Consider the following 20326-nt stretch of genomic DNA (forward strand, 5'->3'; position numbering starts at 1 on the left):
TTTAATTACAAGAATGCACTTGTACAATCCTAGAAAACATGCAGCATTTCTTATTAAATAAAACAGTAAACGAGCAAAAAAACTGCGAATATCTTCTAGGTGGGGCGGAGGGGGGCAGTTTGGAAATAAAAACTTTATTTATGAAAATATACAGTACAATCATCAACAAACTTTACATATTCACATACACCTTTTCCTTTAACCCAAATAAATACAGACTCATTTAAAGATATTTTCCTCCTGTTAAGAGTATATAAAGACAAAGCAGAAGAAGAAACATATGCTGATTTACCAAAGTCCTTATTTGTTAGTTCAGATATATGGTACGTGCGAAAAGCAATAATGTCTCTATCGACAAAACTTTCAAGTCCTGGAACAGTAGGTACTCCTGTACCTCCTTGAACAATGGCTACAGTAAACCATCTGTTGCCATGACCAAATGAATCATTTATATCTAAATTTCAGTCTGCAACCACAGAAAACAGCAGGACCATCCAGCAGGGCTTGAGCAGCGGCAGACTTAACTGGAATACGATTCTTCTTGTCTCCAGCTGTTGTAGCAAACTCGATGTTCTCGATGGTCTTGTAGACTGTTTGTTTAGAACGGCGGCGATATCCCCCCTCCGCTCCTCGCTGGGTACGCCCATCTTATAAATGCCCAGGCATTTTACACCATTATCCATGTCCAAGTCATTCATTGTTACCTGTATGAAAAGCCACTCTCAAAGGTGGAAAGGTGGAAGCTCTGAAAAGCACATGTTGTTTTAATGCTTGAACAAAACACTTGGCATGGAAGTGTGTGCAGGTCCAGGTGAGTATTCATCTGCATGGTTGATGTAGATACCATGCATGAAAGCCAGGTTCTCAAATCTGATTATTGAGTTGTAGATTTCTGGCACATATTGAAAATTGTATGTTTCTATTTTTGTTACAGTATTGTGCGCTGATTAAAGTTAACGTTTATCAAACACATGACAAAAAAGTAACTATTAAGATAAATTTCTAAGAATAAAAAACTTGTAAAAACTTTCTCCATATCCACAGTTTAAAGGTTTCAAAAACTTAAGTTATATAGCATAAAACATACATTACATACTTATTTTCACACTACCGTACTCTATTTTTACTTCAAAGCAGATGCTGTGCTTCAAACTTCCTTCACCTGTTAGCTCTAAAACTGTGGCGACATGAAAGTGTGCATTCAGCTCTTTCTTGACAATTTCACAGATCCCATTGTTGCTGTGTCATTCACAGTTTCTGCGCTGTTTGTGTAATTTAAGTCTGTAGTTTCCCATCAAATACTTTCCTGTTGCTCAGGTACATCATTTTACACATTCTCAAGCCTCACACACATACTTCAGAGGATTAACTCACAAATGTTAACCTTTTTGTAAGAACACTGCTGCCTATTGCTGGTTGTGTGATTCACTGTCTAATATTTTTCTCGTAAACTAGTTGAGTTCTATTTATATGTTCATGTAATTTATCCCCCCCCCCCCCCCCCCCCAATCAAATGTCACTGTGTCTAGCATAATCAGCATCGCTGTAACATTTAGCACTAGAGGCTTCAGTCCTCATTTAATGCTCTCTGCAACTGTTAATATAGTTAGTGTTACTAAATGAAAGTGATCTCTTCATGTCCATCCTGGTCTGAATGATTGTTTTTCGTCCAGCATGCGGTGTTTGCTTTCATTAACATATACTTGTTGACATAAATGCACTTGTTGGAATTACTGACTTGTAACTGCAGATAATAATTGAATCTGAAAATAAATAGGCAACTGCACACTAAATACAGTTGTACTTTCCACAAAGCTTGTAATTGGACTTTCAAGATGGAAAAGCAGTATGGTTTTTCCACTGTAAAATATAAGTGGGCCAGGACAGTTCTCTTCTAAATTACATTTTCTGAGAAATTTAACATCACAGATCTACCAATATTTTTGAGGCCTTGTTTAAATCGTAAATTTTTGACAATTTATGTATACATCTTGTACCACTAGTACTCCTGTATGGCTATGCTAGATGTAAGTTTCTTCCTTCAAAATATTGTTAACTGTACTTTCAGGTCAAACTATTACATGCTTTAGTCATGTTTATCTGCATTTCATTTGTTCATATTTTGAAAAGATACTAAATGTCTCCACAATGATGTATCAACTAACTGTAACTAAGTGTAAAGGGGTGAGTTAACTTCTATTAACTCCCACCCACGAAGTTAGTTGTATATGCACATGGTATACAGGTAGATGAAGTGGTAAGTTTTGTTGTACCTCACCTAATATTATTTTGATTGACAACAATTTTTGCTTCTAACTGAATTAATTTAAGGAACTGGAACATGAATAGCTAGGTAACAAGTAGACAGCTGTAGAAACATATGACTAGTGGAAAGACAGCTGCTTCTACAAATAGTAGAGACCTTTGGTGGGAACAGAGCTCAGATGTTAAGCCAGTAATGAGCAAAAATGGAAAGCCAAAAGTTGAAAGGAGAAAGTGCAGGATCTATATAAGGGAGCAAACAACATTCTCTCAATTGATATACAAATTGGTTGACAAATAATCGATGCCATGTGTTTATAAACTTTATCTATAGCTTGTAAGTTTTAAGTATTCTGTACCTTGTTCCTCAGTTACTGTGTGTCCAAGACTAAATCTTGAATGGTGGCTTGTGAAATTGGGTGATAAGACATTTGTATTAAATACTCATGACACATTGATAACCATTGGATTATTTTTTTTTTTACTATCTGTACTAGTTGTAGATGATCTCTTAACATTTCATTCTAAAAAAACTTATATTTTAAAAATTTTCTTTTTAATTCGAGTTTCAATTGAAGAACAGAATGTTTGTTTCAGGGTAGAGCCCTTTCTCGGGCGAAGTCACGACGTAACTTGGACTACCAAGATGTCCTCAATAAACTAGAAGAAATGGGTATCTCAATTCGTGTTGCTTCTCCAAAATTGGTCATGGAAGAGGCACCTGAATCATACAAGAATGTGACTGATGTTGTTGATACATGCCATGAAGCAGGTATTAGCAAGAAGTGTATCAAATTACGACCAATTGCTGTTATTAAAGGCTGACCGCATACCAGTTTTTCAAAAAAAGTGTCTGAATACAGTAAAGTATGTGTTACTGCATTTAAAATGCCGCATTTCAGTATGTGTGACTGAAAGTAAAACATCATCTGTAATGAAGATGCAAGAATTGTTTTGAACTTTAAGTTATTCTGTACTTACCCACTGATAAATTGTGTTAACCAAACTGGAAAATTTTATTTTCTTATCCCATTAACTATATTTTGTAAACTATCGATATCTGAGTTTTCAGTCTTTTACCTTCTGATTCCTTAAATGTGAAATAGAATCCTCATGTAAGGTTTTTTTTTTCCCCACCACAAATGCTGTTGCAGAAGACTTCCTAACAAAGTTTCATAGTTAGACAAAAAAGGTTATACTTTCCCTAAAATGAAAAGCCATGCTACTTACTTGTGTTTAAAATGTTGGTAAGTGTCCTTGTCAAGACTGTATTAGTTAACAGACCTTGAGAAAATCTAAGAAGTTAAAGAAGAAAGATATTTCTTTGTTATGTTACTATACATATCACAGTGCTCCCAACTGTGTAGTGTGGGAGAATGTTGTAGATCACACTGTGAAATGTAAGACACTTCTTGATGTTTCAAGTTTCACACAATAGGGACTTAAATTTACGGTGCCATAAATGGTACAGCTAACATGATTGCTTTGTTCCTTGCTTACTGTCTGGCCACTTCATCAGTGCAGTGAATTTGTATAGGCATGTTCTTGTGCCTCATGGGATTATTTAGAACCTAATTCCAGAAAACTGTGATAAAATGTAACAATTTGCGAAAAATTGAAAAATAATAATGTAGTGGTTAAAAGTAGTATCATGAACTTTTATGTTTTTACAAACTTTTTGGTCCCATGTTTCACTGGATTCAGTTGCTCATCAATGTACATCATATAAACAATTTATTTTGTGAAATTAATCTAAAATGGTTAAACTTGTTTCCAGATTTTACTTTACTGTTTAACTAGCAAGTTGTCTACCATTGCTTGAAAGTTAACATTATTAAGAAACTGTGCGTAAACATGTATAAAATAACAGATGTGACACCTATTACTGAGAGTAACTTTGACATGGTTTTGTGTAATATGAGGAAGACGCTGTTCTCAGTAATGTTTTGCAGATTTATCAAATATGTTGGCTTATTGAACAAGCAAAAGACCTACAGCAGTAAAATGCAACAGCCAGCTCAGCCTATAAATTAACAAAAGTAAGCAAAATGGTAATTGAATGATAATGGAATGATTGGAAATACTAATGGCATTGTGAGTCATGTAACAAATGAGGAAATGTATTACACTTCGAAAAAACAGAACCAAAACATCGGTGACATGATGCTCTGATTGAACAAAGTTACAAGATTCTCATTCTGATATTGTGTAACATTGATCCAACTGTGTTAAGTTAGTGATATGAACATACAACAGTGTGCAGAAAGTTTAATTATAAATTTCTTTGTATTATAACATTGTAAAATTGTCATTGATTGTGCAACTTCAATTTTTGTGGACTGTAGTATGGCATGTAATGGATTCAGTATGTATTTGTATTGTTTGAGTGGCACAATCAATAGGTATTCACACAAACACAATGTACTTGATTACGAAGTTGAAAGCAGCAACTACTTGCATCATTATGAAACAAAGAATGTTTTGGTTGTCTGCTTCTCTCAACTAATTACAAATCCCCCGTGTCTGTTGAGGCATTTCCATGTAAGTTTCAAATATTAAAATGTTGGCGCATTTAACAACTGTGCAATTTCTTGAACATTGATCCACATTAACTAGAAGCTTCAGTTCAGACAAAGAAATAAAATCATTTGCCAAGATAAAGTTTTGTTAATTGAAAGATATGGAAGATATATTTTGCTTTTTGGTCTACATAATACCATTTTCCCAAAAAATTGTTTTCAATTTATATTTACTCTCATCTAGTCTCACAAACAAGCAAAATATGCTGCATTTCCAATTTTATAAATTCGGTAAGTAGAAGAAATCTCAGTACACCATAAGCACAGGGGACAAAAAATTAGTCCCCCCTATCCCTTGGGAGACATAATGCTAATATTGTGTAACACTCACCTAACCATGACAATGCCTTCAGTCTGGTGATAGTGTCCACAAGTTTCCACAGGTATGCCACTTTCAACTGACACCACACTTTGACTAGATCCATTACAGCTACCACATTGTGGGGATGTTGCTTGCTATATTTCACAAGCTGTTCAAAATACATTTTTTATTGGCTTAAGATAGTGTGATCTTGTGCAACAGTTACCATAAATTCACTTGGAAACTGGTTGAAAGGGACCTGCGATCACTGAAAGCAGTAATTCCAATAGTTTTCAAACCCACTAGCATTCACAAAGAGTGACTCCTGTCCATGGGCTGTCAGTTAGGATTTTGGGTTTTTGTGACCTTTATTCTTACACTGTTACGTGGCTGCGAGTGGTACAGCATTCCTGGTAGACATATCGGACATTCCACATTGTTAGACCAAAAACCCTTCATTTACAGTGTGGTCATTACCTCATCTGAATACAATACCTTCTTTCTCCCATGTCTCAATGTTTACTCCTGTTACTGCACTGACCATACAACCAATAAAAACACACACCACTTAACTGCCAATGATTTGCACCAGAAGGGAAGTATCCCGTGACCAGCTCTACACCATCTACAGCTCTCCAAAGTGAACATTTTGGTCGTTCGAAGGGGACCAACACTTTGGTCGTTCGAAGGGGACCAACACTTTGGTCGTTCGAAGGGGACCAACACTTTGGTCGTTCGAAGGGGACCAACACTTTGGTCGTTCGAAGGGGACCAACACTTTGGTCGTTCGAAGGGGACCAACACTTTGGTCGTTCGAAGGGGACCAACACTTTGGTCGTTCGAAGGGGACCAACACTTTGGTCGTTCGAAGGGGACCAACACTTTGGTCGTTCGAAGGGGACCAACACTTTGGTCGTTCGAAGGGGACCAACACTTTGGTCGTTCGAAGGGGACCAACACTTTGGTCGTTCGAAGGGGACCAACACTTTGGTCGTTCGAAGGGGACCAACACTTTGGTCGTTCGAAGGGGACCAACACTTTGGTCGTTCGAAGGGGACCAACACTTTGGTCGTTCGAAGGGGACCAACACTTTGGTCGTTCGAAGGGGACCAACACTTTGGTCGTTCGAAGGGGACCAACACTTTGGTCGTTCGAAGGGGACCAACACTTTGGTCGTTCGAAGGGGACCAACACTTTGGTCGTTCGAAGGGGACCACCACTTTGGTCGTTCGAAGGGGACCACCACTTTGGTCGTTCGAAGGGGACCACCACTTTGGTCGTTCGAAGGGGACCACCACTTTGGTCGTTCGAAGGGGACCACCACTTTGGTCGTTCGAAGGGGACCAACACTTTGGTCGTTCGAAGGGGACCAACACTTTGGTCGTTCGAAGGGGACCAACACTTTGGTCGTTCGAAGGGGACCAACACTTTGGTCGTTCGAAGGGGACCAACACTTTGGTCGTTCGAAGGGGACCAACACTTTGGTCGTTCGAAGGGGACCAACACTTTGGTCGTTCGAAGGGGACCAACACTTTGGTCGTTCGAAGGGGACCAACACTTTGGTCGTTCGAAGGGGACCAACACTTTGGTCGTTCGAAGGGGACCAACACTTTGGTCGTTCGAAGGGGACCAACACTTTGGTCGTTCGAAGGGGACCAACACTTTGGTCGTTCGAAGGGGACCAACACTTTGGTCGTTCGAAGGGGACCAACACTTTGGTCGTTCGAAGGGGACCAACACTTTGGTCGTTCGAAGGGGACCAACACTTTGGTCGTTCGAAGGGGACCAACACTTTGGTCGTTCGAAGGGGACCAACACTTTGGTCGTTCGAAGGGGACCAACACTTTGGTCGTTCGAAGGGGACCAACACTTTGGTCGTTCGAAGGGGACCAACACTTTGGTCGTTCGAAGGGGACCAACACTTTGGTCGTTCGAAGGGGACCAACACTTTGGTCGTTCGAAGGGGACCAACACTTTGGTCGTTCGAAGGGGACCAACACTTTGGTCGTTCGAAGGGGACCAACACTTTGGTCGTTCGAAGGGGACCAACACTTTGGTCGTTCGAAGGGGACCAACACTTTGGTCGTTCGAAGGGGACCAACACTTTGGTCGTTCGAAGGGGACCAACACTTTGGTCGTTCGAAGGGGACCAACACTTTGGTCGTTCGAAGGGGACCAACACTTTGGTCGTTCGAAGGGGACCAACACTTTGTCCAGTAAGCTCATAACCTAATAATATGTGAAACTTGCCTAGTAAAGATAATGTACGTGTGGAAGGTAGCGCAGTAACTTACATACCCGTGGGTTCTCTTTTGCTGTGCCTCTCCCACTTTAACCTTGCCCTTCCTGAGGAAAGAGCAATTACATCCAAAAGCTAGCAGTGTGTATGTACTTCATGGGCATCAGTTGGCAGTAAAAACTGTACAGGGAGACAAAGGGATGAATACAGTAAGCAGGTTCAAATGTACAGTGTAGGATACAGAAGTTGAGGTGAATCTTGCTCAGGATAGAGTAACAAGGAGAGCTGCATCAAACCAGTTTCCTGCCTGAAGATGATATTTATACTGAAAACCTGGCTTGTTTTTAGTTTTTTGAGTGTTTTGTTTTTGATATATAAATCGTCCACTTAAAATGGTCTTCTGCTACCTTTCAGCAGTGTGTTTTTATGGATGCAAGTTGTCAGCATGTGACAGGTGACTTTCAGGTAGCGTTCTACAGATCGGAGTGTGGAATGTCAGATCCCTTAATCGGGCAGGTAGGTTAGAAAATTTAAAAAGGGACATGGATAGGTTAAAGTTAGATATAGTGGGAATTAGTGGAGTTCGGTGGCAGGAGGAACAAGACTTTTGGTCAGGTGAATACAGGGTTATAAACACAAAATCAAATAGGGGTAATGCAGGAGTAGGTTTAATAATGAATAGGAAAATAGGAATGTGGGTAAGCTACTACAAACAGCATAGTGAACGCATTATTGTGGCCAAGATAGATATGGAGCCCACACCTACTACAGTAGTACAAGTTTATATGCCAACTAGCTCTGCAGATGACAAAGAAATTGAAGAAATGTATGACGAAATAAAAGAAATTATTCAGATAGTGAAGGGAGATGAAAATTTAATAGTCATGGGTGACTGGAATTCGAGTGTAGGAAAAGGGAGAGAAGGAAACGTAGTAGGTGAATATGGATTGGGGCTAAGAAATGAAAGAGGAAGCCGCCTGGTAGAATTTTGCACAGAGCACAACTTAATCATAGCTAACAGTTGGTTCAAGAAACATAAAAGAAGGTTGTATACATGGAAGAACCCTGGAGATACTAAAAGGTATCAGATAGATTATATTATGGTAAGACAGAGAGTTAGGAACCAGGTTTTAAATTGTAAGACATTTCCAGGGGCAGATGTGGACTCTGACCACAATCTATTGGTTATGACCTGTAGATTAAAACAGAAGAAACTGCAAAAAGGTGGGAAATTAAGGAGATGGGACCTGGATAAACTGAAAGAACCAGAGGTTGTACAGAGTTTCAGGGAGAGCATAAGGGGACAATTGACAGGAATGGGGGAAAGAAATACAGTAGAAGAAGAATAATGGGTAGCTTTGAGGTATGAAGTAGTGAAGGCAGCAGAGGATCAAGTAGGTAAAAAGACGAGGGCTAGTAGAAATCTTAGGGTAACAGAAGAAATATTGAATTTAATTGATGAAAGGAGAAAATATAAAAATGCAGTAAATGAAGCAGGCAAAAAGGAATACAAACGTCTCAAAAATGAGATCGACAGGAAGTGCAAAATGGCTAAGCAGGGATGGCTACAGGACAAATGTAAGGATGTAGAGGCGTATCTCATTAGGGGCAAGATAGATACTGCCTACAGGAAAATTAAAGAGACCTTTGGAGAAAAGAGAACCACTTGTATGAATTTCAAGAGCTCAGATGGAAATGCAGTTCTAAGCAAAGAAGGGAAAGCAGAAAGGCGGAAGGAGTATGTAGAGGGTCTATACAAGGGTGACGTACTTGAGGACAATATATGGAAATTGAAGAGGATGTAGATAAAGATGAAATGGGAGATACGATATTGCGTAAAGAGTTTGACAGAGCACTGAAAGACCTGAGTTGAAACAAGGCCCCTGGAGTGGACAACATTCCATTAGAACTACTGACAGCCTTGGGAGAGCCAGTCCTGACAAAACTCTACCATCTGGTGAGCAAGATGTATGAGACAGGCGAAATACCCTCAGACTTCAAGAAGAATATAATAATTCCAGTCCCAAAGAAAGCAGGTGTTGACAGATGTGAAAATTATCGAACTATCAGTTTAATAAGTTACAGTTGCAAAATACTAACATGAATTCTTTACAGACGAATGGATAAACTGATAGAAGCCGACCTCGGGGAAGATCAGTTTGGATTCCGTAGAAATACTGGAACACGTGAGGCAATACTGACCTTACGACTTATCTTAGAGGAAAGCTAAGGAAAGGCAAACCTACATTCCTAGCATTTGTAGAGTTAGAGAAAGCTTTTGACAATGTTGATTGGAATACTCTCTTTCAAATTCTGAAGGTGTCAGGGGTAAAATACAGGGAGCGAAAAGCTATTTACAATTTGTACAGAAACCAGATGGCAGTTATAAGAGTTGAGGGGCATGAACAGAAGCAGTGGTTGGAAGGGAGTGAGACTGGGTTGTAGCCTCTCTCCGATGTTATCCAATCTGTATATTGAGCAAGCGCTAAAGGAAATAAAAGAAAAATTCGGAGTAGGTATTAAAATCCATGGAGAAGAAATAAAAACTTTGAGGTTCGCCGATGACATTGTAATTCTGTCAGAGACAGCAAAGGACTTGGAAGAGCAGTTGAAGGGAATGGACAGTGTCTTGAAAGGAGGATATAACATGAACATCAACAAAAGCAAAACGAGGATAATGGAATGTAGTCGAATTAAGTCAGGAATTAGATTAGAAATTGACACTTAAAATAGTAAAAGAGTTGTGCTATTTGGGGAGCAAAATAACTGATGATGGTCGAAATAGAGAGGATATAAAATGTAGACTGACAATGGCAAGGAAAGCGTTTCTGAAGAAGAGAAATTTGTTAATGTCTAGTATAGATTTAAGTGTCAGGAAGTCGTTTCTGAAAGTATTTGTATGGAGTGTAGCCATTTATGGAAGTGAAACATGGACGTTAAATAGTTTGGACAAGAAGAGAATAGAAGTGTTCGAAAAGTGGTGCTGCAGAAGAATGCTGAAGATTAGATGGGTAGATCACATAACTAATAAGTATTGAATAGGATTGGGGAGAAGAGAAGTTTGTGGCACAACTTGACCAGAAGAAGGGATCGGTTGGTAGGACATGTTCTGAGGCATCAAGGGGTCACCAATTTTAGTATGGGAGGGCAGTGTGGAGGGTAAAAATCGTAGAGGGAGACCAAGAGATGAATACACTAAGCAGATTCAGAAGGATGTAGGTTGCAGTAGGTACTGGGAGATGAAGCTTGCACAGGATAGAGTAGCATGGAGAGCTGCATCAAACCAGTCTCTGGACTGAAGACAACAACAACAAGGTAAAGGAGCTATTGTTAACAGGACATGGAAATGTCTCTTGTAACTGTGTTTTACTTCTGGCTGCTAACAGGCAGTTGCCCAGGATTTCCTTATTTACTTTGTTGTAACAGTGTGTGGTCATAGAACAAACTTATGCTGTGCATTAAATGTTTAGAATTTTTTGCAATGCCTGTGTAAAATAAGAAAGCATTTTAGTGGGAAATAAATTTCAAAAGTCATGTGGAACTACATCGAAAACAAGATGCCTTTGCTAAAGCTATGCAGTCCCTTGGAAGGGCAACTTTGATATTTGCTAATGGAAAGACATTGAGAAATTGCTTGTAAAGAGGCAAAAACCCACCATAAAGTGAAAACTGAAATATGGTGAATTGGATGAAGCTTTAATCCAGTGGATACCTAAACTTAGTGCTGTGTAAATTCCTCCAAGAGGACCAGTAATTCAGCCAACTCTGCAGATACTGTTACAGAGAAGAAAACTGAATATTTTACTGTGTCAATAGATTAAAGGTGCCGTGCTAGAATTAAGTGAAAAAGTCTACATTGGGTCCAAATCCATTAATGAAGAATTTACTCTGTGCAAAAAGTCTCTTAGGAGTCCTGACAGGACTATGACCAGTGACATATTTAATGTTTACAAATTTTGACCTTTAAAAAGGCATACCTGACAATCCCCCTCTGTATAAAATGAAATTGGCTACTGTGAGCAGCTCAGCAAAGACAGTGACATTACATGCTTCCACCTTTGTCAGTGGGTCAGAGAAACTGAAGTTGCCACTTATCAGAAAAATTGCAAATCTCTGCTTCAAAAACACGTAAACTGCCATGTGAGTACACAAACCAGTGTCAAGTCTGGATGACAGGGGTCCTGTGTATAAAATGCCTGAGTGTTAAAAAGTGCAAAACTGTGCTTCTTGTAGGTAACTGTGCTGCTCACCTGATGATGTTTCACTGGAAGATTTCAGCCTTCGTTCCCATACTTCCGGTAGACTTCAGCCATGGATGAAGGAATAACAGAAGTGAACATTCAAAAGTTTTGTCACAGGTGCCTTATGTGATGGAACCTGCAACACATTTACGTTCCCAGATTCGCAAAACCTTTGAATCTCATAGATTCTCACTTTTATTTGAGCTGCATGGGATGGTGTGGACTGTAGTCATCAAAAATTGTTCCTAAAAGGCTGATGTTTATTAGTTTCGTGGGAGGTGTGTGTGGGTGTGCACAAGAGTGTCTGATACATTCAAAGACATATTGGTAGTCAACATTGATGTTAACAATCCTGACAAAAAAATGGAAGGCAGGCCACAAAAAACTAGAGACATCCATTTGCGAGACTATTTTGGTTGATAACATTATAACTTGCCATACACAGGACTTTGATGATGAATGGTTTTGACAATGCAATAGAGGTGTAATGCAAATCAAAACCTGTTCCTTTAAAACAGTACTGTATATGATCAGTCTGATTCACAAACATTTTCACAGGAAACACTGAAGTGCCCTAGGGCTTTGGATACATCAGTTCATTTTTTGTTTCTTCTCAAAAAAGCTGTTTGTATTTTAGTGCATGAATTAATTCAGTTTTTGTTGTGATTATGCATATGTTTTTAGAGTTCCATACCTCACTCGGTAAAAACCGAAGCCTTATAGGATCACATTGTTGTCCATTTGTATACCTGTCACTCTGTTTAAAACCCTTTTTTCTGATGGAATGGGTAGTTGTATCAAGTCGAAATGTAACATGCTGAGGTACATGGTACCTCCTCGGTGTAAAATATTGAAGTTTCTAAGTCAGTGCAATCAAGATATGGCCAAGTGTCACATATTTGGTGCACTAACTTGCTCATCAAAAGTGGAGGAAAAAATTGGAAAATTGTTAATTTGTAACCATCACATGAAAAAAAGAAATGTCAGTTTTAACTTACATATGCTAGACCTCGGGGAAGATCAGTTTGGATTCCGTAGAAATATTGGAATACGTGAGGCAATACTGACCCTACGACTTATGTTAGAAGCTAGATTAAGGAAAGGCAAACCTACGTTTCTAGCATTTGTAGAGTTAGAGAAAGGTTTTGACAATGTTGATTGGAATACTCTCTTTCATATTCTGAAGGTAACAGGGGTAAAATACGTGGAGCGAAAGGCTATTTACAATTTGTACAGAAAACAGATGGCAGTTATACGAGTCGAGGGGCATGAAAGGGAAGCAGTGGTTGGGAAGGGAGTGAGACAGGGTTGTAGCCTCTCCCCAATGTTATTCAATCTGTATATTGAGCAAGCAGTGAAGGAAACAAAAGAAAAATTCGGAGTAGGTATTAAAATCCATGGAGAAGAAATAAAAACTTTGAGGTTCGCCGATGATATTGTACGTAATTCTGTCAGTCATCAAAGGACTTGGAAGAGCAGTTGAACGGAATGGACTGTGTCTTGAAAGGAGGATATAAGATGAACATCAACAAAAGCAAAACGAGGATCATGGAATGTAGTCGAATTAAGTCGAGTGATGCTGAGAGAATTAGATTAGGAAATGAGACACAAAGTAGTAAAGGAGTTTTGCTATTTGGGGAGCAAAATAACTGATGATGGTCGAAGTAGAGAGGATATGAAATGTAGACTGGCAATGGCAAGGAAAGCCTTTCTGAAGAAGAGAAATTTGTTAATGTCGAGTATAGATTTAAGTGTCAGGAAGTCGTTTTTGAAAGTATTCATATGGAGTGTAGCCATGTATGGAAGTGAAAGATGGACAATAAATAGTTTGGACAAGAAGAGAATAGAAGATTTCGAAATGTGGTGCTACAGAAGAATGCTGAAGATTAGATGGGTAGATCACATAACTAATGAGGAAGTATTGAATAAGATTGGAGAGAAGAGAAGTTTGTGGCACAACTTGACCAGAAGAAGGGATCGGTTGGTAGGACATATTCTGATGCATCAAGGGATCACCAATTTAGTATTAGAGGACAGCGTGGAGGGTAAAAATTGTAGAGGGAGACCAAGAGATGAATACACTAAGCAGATTCAGGAGGATGTAGGTTGCAGTAGGTACTGGGAGATGAAGCTTGCACAAGATAGAGTAGCATAGAGAGCTGCATCAAACCAGTCTCAGGATTGAGACAACAACAACAACATGCTAGACAAAAATATCATTAGATATGTTTCAGAATTTGTCCATTGGTAGATATTCAGGAGTGATTATTGCACATAGATATGGCATTTCAAGTTGTATGTGAAACACATTTACAGACTGAATTTACATACAGATACAACTTGAAATGCCATATCTACATGAAGTAATCACTCCTAGATATCTGATGATGGATAAATTCCAAAATGCATGATATCAGCAATGAAGTCATTCTTGCCTGCTGTTAGGCTTTCACCAGTCCAATCCAGCCAGCATGAATGTAGAACTGCTGATTATTACATCATAATGATAGTGTGCCTCCTGCATGACCATATGTCATTAGTATATTACTGAAATTAAAACATTCTCAAAACTTGGAATCCCTAGAACTGATGTCTTGCCAGTATCAATGTTGATAACAAGCAAAATGTGGAAACCTCAGTGCATGAGTCCTACTTACACTTGACTTATATGTGGAATGGCTTTAAGCAGTTGCATGTTTGCATTATTTTGTACAAAGGAAGCTATTGTGGTGCTTCCTGCTAAAGATATTTTCCTGCTTAATGCACACTTTATCTATTCCCCCTCTAGGGATATCAAGAGCAATAATGCATATATTACAGGGAGTATGGGACAGTTCTATAACAGCACAAAGGTTCCATGATTTCCTAGCTTCTGTTAACATGTTCACTGTGGTCACCACTGCGGGCCGCTAACCCTGTAGGTGGACACTTGTAAGTGCATATGAGCTGAGAGCTGAAGTCATACCCCAGCGAAACCTGCGAGGTCATGTTGTGCACATACATAATATTGACAGCGAATATAACGTCTGCGCAAGAGATGGTCCTCGATAGAGAAATACAAGTACACTTTAGCTGCATGCCAATTGTGTTCCTGCAGTCCCCAAATTCCAGCCACCCTCCTCTGATTCGTCCCCTCTGAACTCAACATCACTATCTTCTAACACTCTCAGTAACTTATGGTCAGTATATTCTTCACTCTTTCTACTTTTTTTGTGGTTAGAAGGCCTCAGTGTTAGTTGATTCACTACCATTACAAACAATGCACAACACAGACAAGAACACACAACTGCAGACAGGAAAACATTACGTGATATTTCATTGGTTGCTTGTACTAACACGAATGCACAGCCGAACAAACTAAATTGAGTACTCAGCTAGCGAACGCACCACTTATAAGTATTACCTGCACTGGCTTGTTGATCTCAGAAACACTTATAAGCGTAGGCCGCTCTGACGTGTGGATCACAGAAACACTTGTAAGCATCAGCTGCAGCACATGTGTAAAATAAAGAATCAATCTAAAACATTTTGAACCCTAATAGAAGACTAGTGCACTTTCTGATGTGGTCATGGTCCCTACCCGGTGTATCTGCACTCAATAGAGAAAAGGCATAGCCCAATGTTGTCTATGGTGCTGAGTTAGGCACTCCAGAACACAAGTTTCCTCAACAGCAAGACAAGTCATTACTATGTAAGACATTCATCAAATACAGGGTTATTATAAATGATTGAAGCGATTTCACAGCTCTACAATAACTTTATTATTTGAGATATTTTCACGATGCTTTGCACACACAACAATAACTCAAAAAGTTTTTTTATGCATTCACAAATGTTCGATATGTGCCCCTTTAGTGATCCGGCAGACATCAAGCCGATTATCAAGTTCCTCCCACACTCGGCGCAGCATGTCAGTGAGTTGGAAAGCATCGTTGATGCGAGCTTGCAGTTATGGCACGTTTCTTGGTAGAGGAGGTTTAAACACTGAATCTTTCACATAATCCCACAGAAAGAAATCGCATGGGGTTAAGTCGGGAGAGCGTGGAGGCCATGATATGAATTGCTGATCATGCTCTCCACCACGACTGATCCATCGGTTTTCTAATCTCCTGTTTAAGAAGTGCCGAACATCATGATGGAAGTGCGGTGGAGCACCATCCTGTTGAAAGATGAAGTCGGCACTGTCGGTCTCCAGTTGTGGCATGAGCCAATTTTCCAGCATGTCCAGATACACGTGTCCTGTAAGGTTTTCTTCGCAGAAGAAAAAGGGGCCGTAAGCTTTAAACTGTAAGATAGCACAAAACACGTTAACTTTTGGCGAATTGTGAATTTGCTGCACGAATCCATGAGGATTCTCTACCGCCCAGATTCGCACATTGTGTCTGTTCACTTCACCATTAAGAAAAAATGTTGCTTCTTCACTGAAAACAAGTTTCGCACTGAACGCATCCTCTTCCGTGAGCTGTTGTAACTGCGCCAAAAATTCAAGGCATTTGACTTTGTCATCGGGTGTCAGGACTTGTAGCAATTGTAAACGGTAAGGCTTCTGCGTTAGCCTTTTCCGTAAGATTTTCCAAACCGTCAGCTGTGGTACGTTTAGCTCCCTGCTTGCTTTTTTCATCGACTTCGCAGGCTACACGTGAAACTTGCCCGCACGCGTTCTACCGTTTCTTCGCTCACTTCAGGCCGACCCATTGATTTCCTCTTACAGAGGCATCTAGAAGCTTTAAACTGCACATACCATCGCCGAATAGAGTTAGCAGCTGGTGGATCTTTGTTGAACTTTGTCCTGAAGTGTCATTGCACTGTTATGACTGACTGATGTGAGCGCATTTCGAGCACGACATACGCTTTCTCGGCTCCTGTCGCCATTTTGTCTCACAGGCTCTCGAGCGCTCTAGGGGCAGAAACCTAAAATGCGGCTTCAGCCGAAGAAAACTTTGAGTTTTTCTACGTATCTGTTGTGTGTCGTGACCATATGTCAATGAATGGAGCTACAGTGAATTTATGAAATCGCTTCAATCATTTGTAATAGCCCTGTACTTGCTGATCAAGAACAGTTAAGCATTTTAGTACATTAGTAGACATTATTTTGTCTCACGCCCAGCTTGAATACCATATTTTACAATTACTCTGCAACAAAAATTAGATGGGTACACTCTGGCAGCAATACTAAGACACTCAAGTTAAATAGATTGAGGATCCATCTCTTATGACCAGGCCAACCCATAGCCTGGCTGTTCACTTGTAGGACCAGTACAAAATGTATTGCGACAAGGAAGGCAAAGGAGGACAGGGATAGAAGAGTCTGAAGACTTCCTACATTTTGTAATCAATGGTGTGGGAGAAATCAAATGGGAAGGTTCATTGTGATAATGTGCCTCCTAGTCATCCACTTGGATGACACTAAGTTCTTAGGTGGTGCGTGCTTAGGTTAGAGAGCACCAGTAGTTGTTAATAGTAGTTTAAAAGTTGTAATTGTGAATTGAAATTGTACCTAATGTAAAGAAGGCATTGGTTGAGCAGATAGAGGGTACCCGCTCACTTCCTTAGTGAGGATGAGAAAATGGCCCTCTTCAGGGGTTGCTAAGCGGCGGGATTGTAAATGTAAATGAGATAATCAAAATATCCACAGGTGTTGGTTGGTTGGTTGGTTGTTTGGTTGGTTGGTTTTTGGGGAAGGAGACCAGACAGCATGGTCATCGGTCTATCGGATTAGGGAAGGAAGTCGGCCGTGCCCTTTCAGAGGACCCATCCCGGCATTTGCCTGGAGTGATTTAGGGAAATCATGGAAAACCTAAATCAGGATGGCCGGATGCGGGATTGAACCGTCGTCCTCCCGAAAGCGAGTCCAGTCTCTAACCACTGCGCCACCTCGCTCGGTCTAAACTGCCGGTCTACAGTGTACAACGGGGACAATATTTCGGCGATCATACATGTCGCCATCATCAGGTGAACTGACGGACTGAGCTCCTGTGAACGTGCCAGTACAGAGGTCCATATGCTATGGCTGCTCAGGGGGGAACTGGGTTCGGTCGTGGCGGAGCCTGATTTAAATATCCTCATACCCTCTGCCTGCGGCGCACTCCCTCCGCCGTCCGTGCCCACACCACGATCACGCGGTGGAACAGATTGCGACAGCGTCTGAGATGACATCGGTGTGATGGCTCTGTCCGCCGTGGTTGTCACAACTATACGTTTGCTCGATTTACTCATGATTAACCCGGTCGCTGGTTCCCAAGCCTTGCTGGTGCGATTTTCCATGGCCTCTCTAACAAAGCTGTCCCAGTATCTCGACGGCTGTACCAGAATCCTCGTGCGTTCATACTCCTCGTGCGTTCATACTCCTCGTGCATTCATACTCCTCGTGCGTTCATACTCCATAGCGTGATTTTCCAACAAACAATGTTAAGCGACTGCCGACTTGCTCGGATACATCAGTCGAGTTTGCCTCTGGTGTTCACAGCATCGATGCTCGACGGTACGCATCGTCTGACCAATAACGACTTGCCACATTGACATGGAACCTGGTACACGCAAGCCTTCCTCAAACCAAGGTCATCTTTGGTGCTCCCCACCAGAGCACGAGTTTTATTCAGAGGGCAAAACACAGTTCCAACCCAGTGTTTCCTCAAAATGCAGGCGATTTTCCCCGAGAGTGCACCTGTATATGGAATAAACGCAATGCCTACCTCCTCCCTCATGATTTCATCCATCTCCACAGGTTGTGCTGTAGTGGTTGGGTGGAGATCACGTTGAATCTGCCACTCTGAGTAGCCATTTTTTCGAAATACTGTTCTCAGATGTTCCAATTCCTGGGGTAGACTCTCTGCATCAGAGATAGTGCATGCCCTATGTACTAGAGTTTTAAGTACCCCATTCCTCTGTGAAGGGTGGTGGCAGCTGTCTGCGTGCAAATACAGATCAGTGTGCGTTGTCTTCTGATACACCCCATGACCTAGGGTGCCATCAGCCCTTCTCTTGACCAAGACGTCAAGGAGAGGAAATTTACCCTCCGTTTCAGTCTCCATAATGAATTTGATGTTGGGGTGTATGGAGTTTAGATGCGTAAGGAAGTCAAGGAATTTATCCATATCATGTGGCCAGATGACGAATGTGTCGTCCAGGTAATGGAAAAAGCAAGTAGGTTTCCATTCGGAATTCTAACTACAGAAGGGAAAGCAGAAAGGTGGAAGGAGTATATAGAGGGTCTATACAAGGGTGACGTACTTGAGGACAATATTATGGAAATGGAAGAGGATGTAGATGAAGATGAAATGGGAGATATGATACTGCGTAAAGAGTATGATACTGCGTAAAGAGTTTGACAGAGCACTGAAAGACCTGAGTTGAAACAAGGCCCCTGGAGTGGACAACATTCCATTAGAACTACTGACAGCCTTGGGAGAGCCAGTCCTGACAAAACTCTACCATCTGGTGAGCAAGATGTATGAGACAGGCGAAATACCCTCAGACTTCAAGAAGAATATAATAATTCCAGTCCCAAAGAAAGCAGGTGTTGACAGATGTGAAAATTACTGAACTATCAGTTTAATAAGTCACAGTTGCAAAATACTAACATGAATTCTTTACAGACGAATGGATAAACTGATAGAAGCCGACCTCGGGGAAGATCAGTTTGGATTCCGTAGAAATTTTGGAACACATGAGGCAATACTGACCCTACAACTTATCTTAGAAGAAAGATTAAGGAAAGGCAAACCTACGTTTCTAGCATTTGTAGAGTTAGAGAAAGCTTTTGACAATGTTGATTGGAATACTCTCTTTCAAATTCTGAAGGTGGCAGGGGTCAAATACAGGGAGCGGGAGGCTATTTACAATTTGTACAGATAACAGATGGCAGTTATAAGAGTCGAGGGGCATGAAAGAGAAGCAGTGGTTGGGAAGGGAGTGGGACAGGGTTGTAGCCTCTCCCCAATGTTATTCAATCTGTATATTGAGCAAGCAGTAAAGGAAACAAAAGAAAAAATCGGAGTTGGTATTAAATTCCGTGGAGAAGAAATAAAAACTTTGAGGTTCGCCAATGACATTGTAATTCTGTCAGAGACAGCAAAGGACTTGGAAGTGCAGTTGAACGGAATGGACAGTGTCTTGAAAGGAGGATATAACACAAACACCAACAAAGCAAAACGAAGATCATGGAATGTAGTCGAATTAAGTCGGGTGATGCTGCGGGAATTAGATTATGAAATGAGACACTTAAAGTAGTAAAGGAGTTTTACTATTTGGGAGCAAAATAACTGATGATGGTCGAAGTAGAGAGGATATAAAATGTAGACTGGCAATGGCAAGGAAAGCGTTTCTCAAGAAGAGAAATTTGTTAATATCAAGTATAGATTTAAGTGTCAGGAAGTCGTTTCTGATAGTATTTGTATGGAGTGTAGCCATGTATGGAAGTGAAACATGGACAATAAATAGTTTGGATAAGAAGAAAATAGAAGCTTTCGATGTGGTGCTACAGAAGAATGCTGAAGATTAGATGGGTAGATCACGTAACTAATGAGGTGGTCTGAATAGGATTTGGGAGGAGGAATTTGTGGCACAACTTGATTAGAAGGGATCGGTTGGTAGGACATGTTCTGAGACATCGAGGGATCACCAATTTAGTATTGGAGGGCAGCTTGGAGGGTAAAAATCGTAGAGGGAGACCAAGAGATGAATACACTAAGCAAATTCCGAAGGA

The 20326-nt window shown here is 40.6% G+C and overlaps 1 protein-coding gene across 1 annotated transcript in view; it reads left to right on the plus strand.

Annotated features, from left to right (window-relative positions):
- LOC126349666 (RNA-splicing ligase RtcB homolog) overlaps positions 1-3686 on the plus strand; it is a 59773-nt gene extending 56087 nt beyond the window's left edge. Inside the window, exon 9 of the mRNA XM_050002449.1 lies at positions 2860-3686. Coding sequence (XP_049858406.1) covers positions 2860-3087 — 228 coding nt within the window. The 3' untranslated portion in view covers positions 3088-3686. The remainder of the gene's footprint in view (positions 1-2859) is intronic.
- Positions 3687-20326: the final 16640 nt, after the last annotated feature.

This window comes from Schistocerca gregaria, chromosome 1, assembly GCF_023897955.1.
Source record: "Schistocerca gregaria isolate iqSchGreg1 chromosome 1, iqSchGreg1.2, whole genome shotgun sequence".
Classification (NCBI taxonomy): Eukaryota; Metazoa; Arthropoda; class Insecta; order Orthoptera; family Acrididae; genus Schistocerca; species Schistocerca gregaria.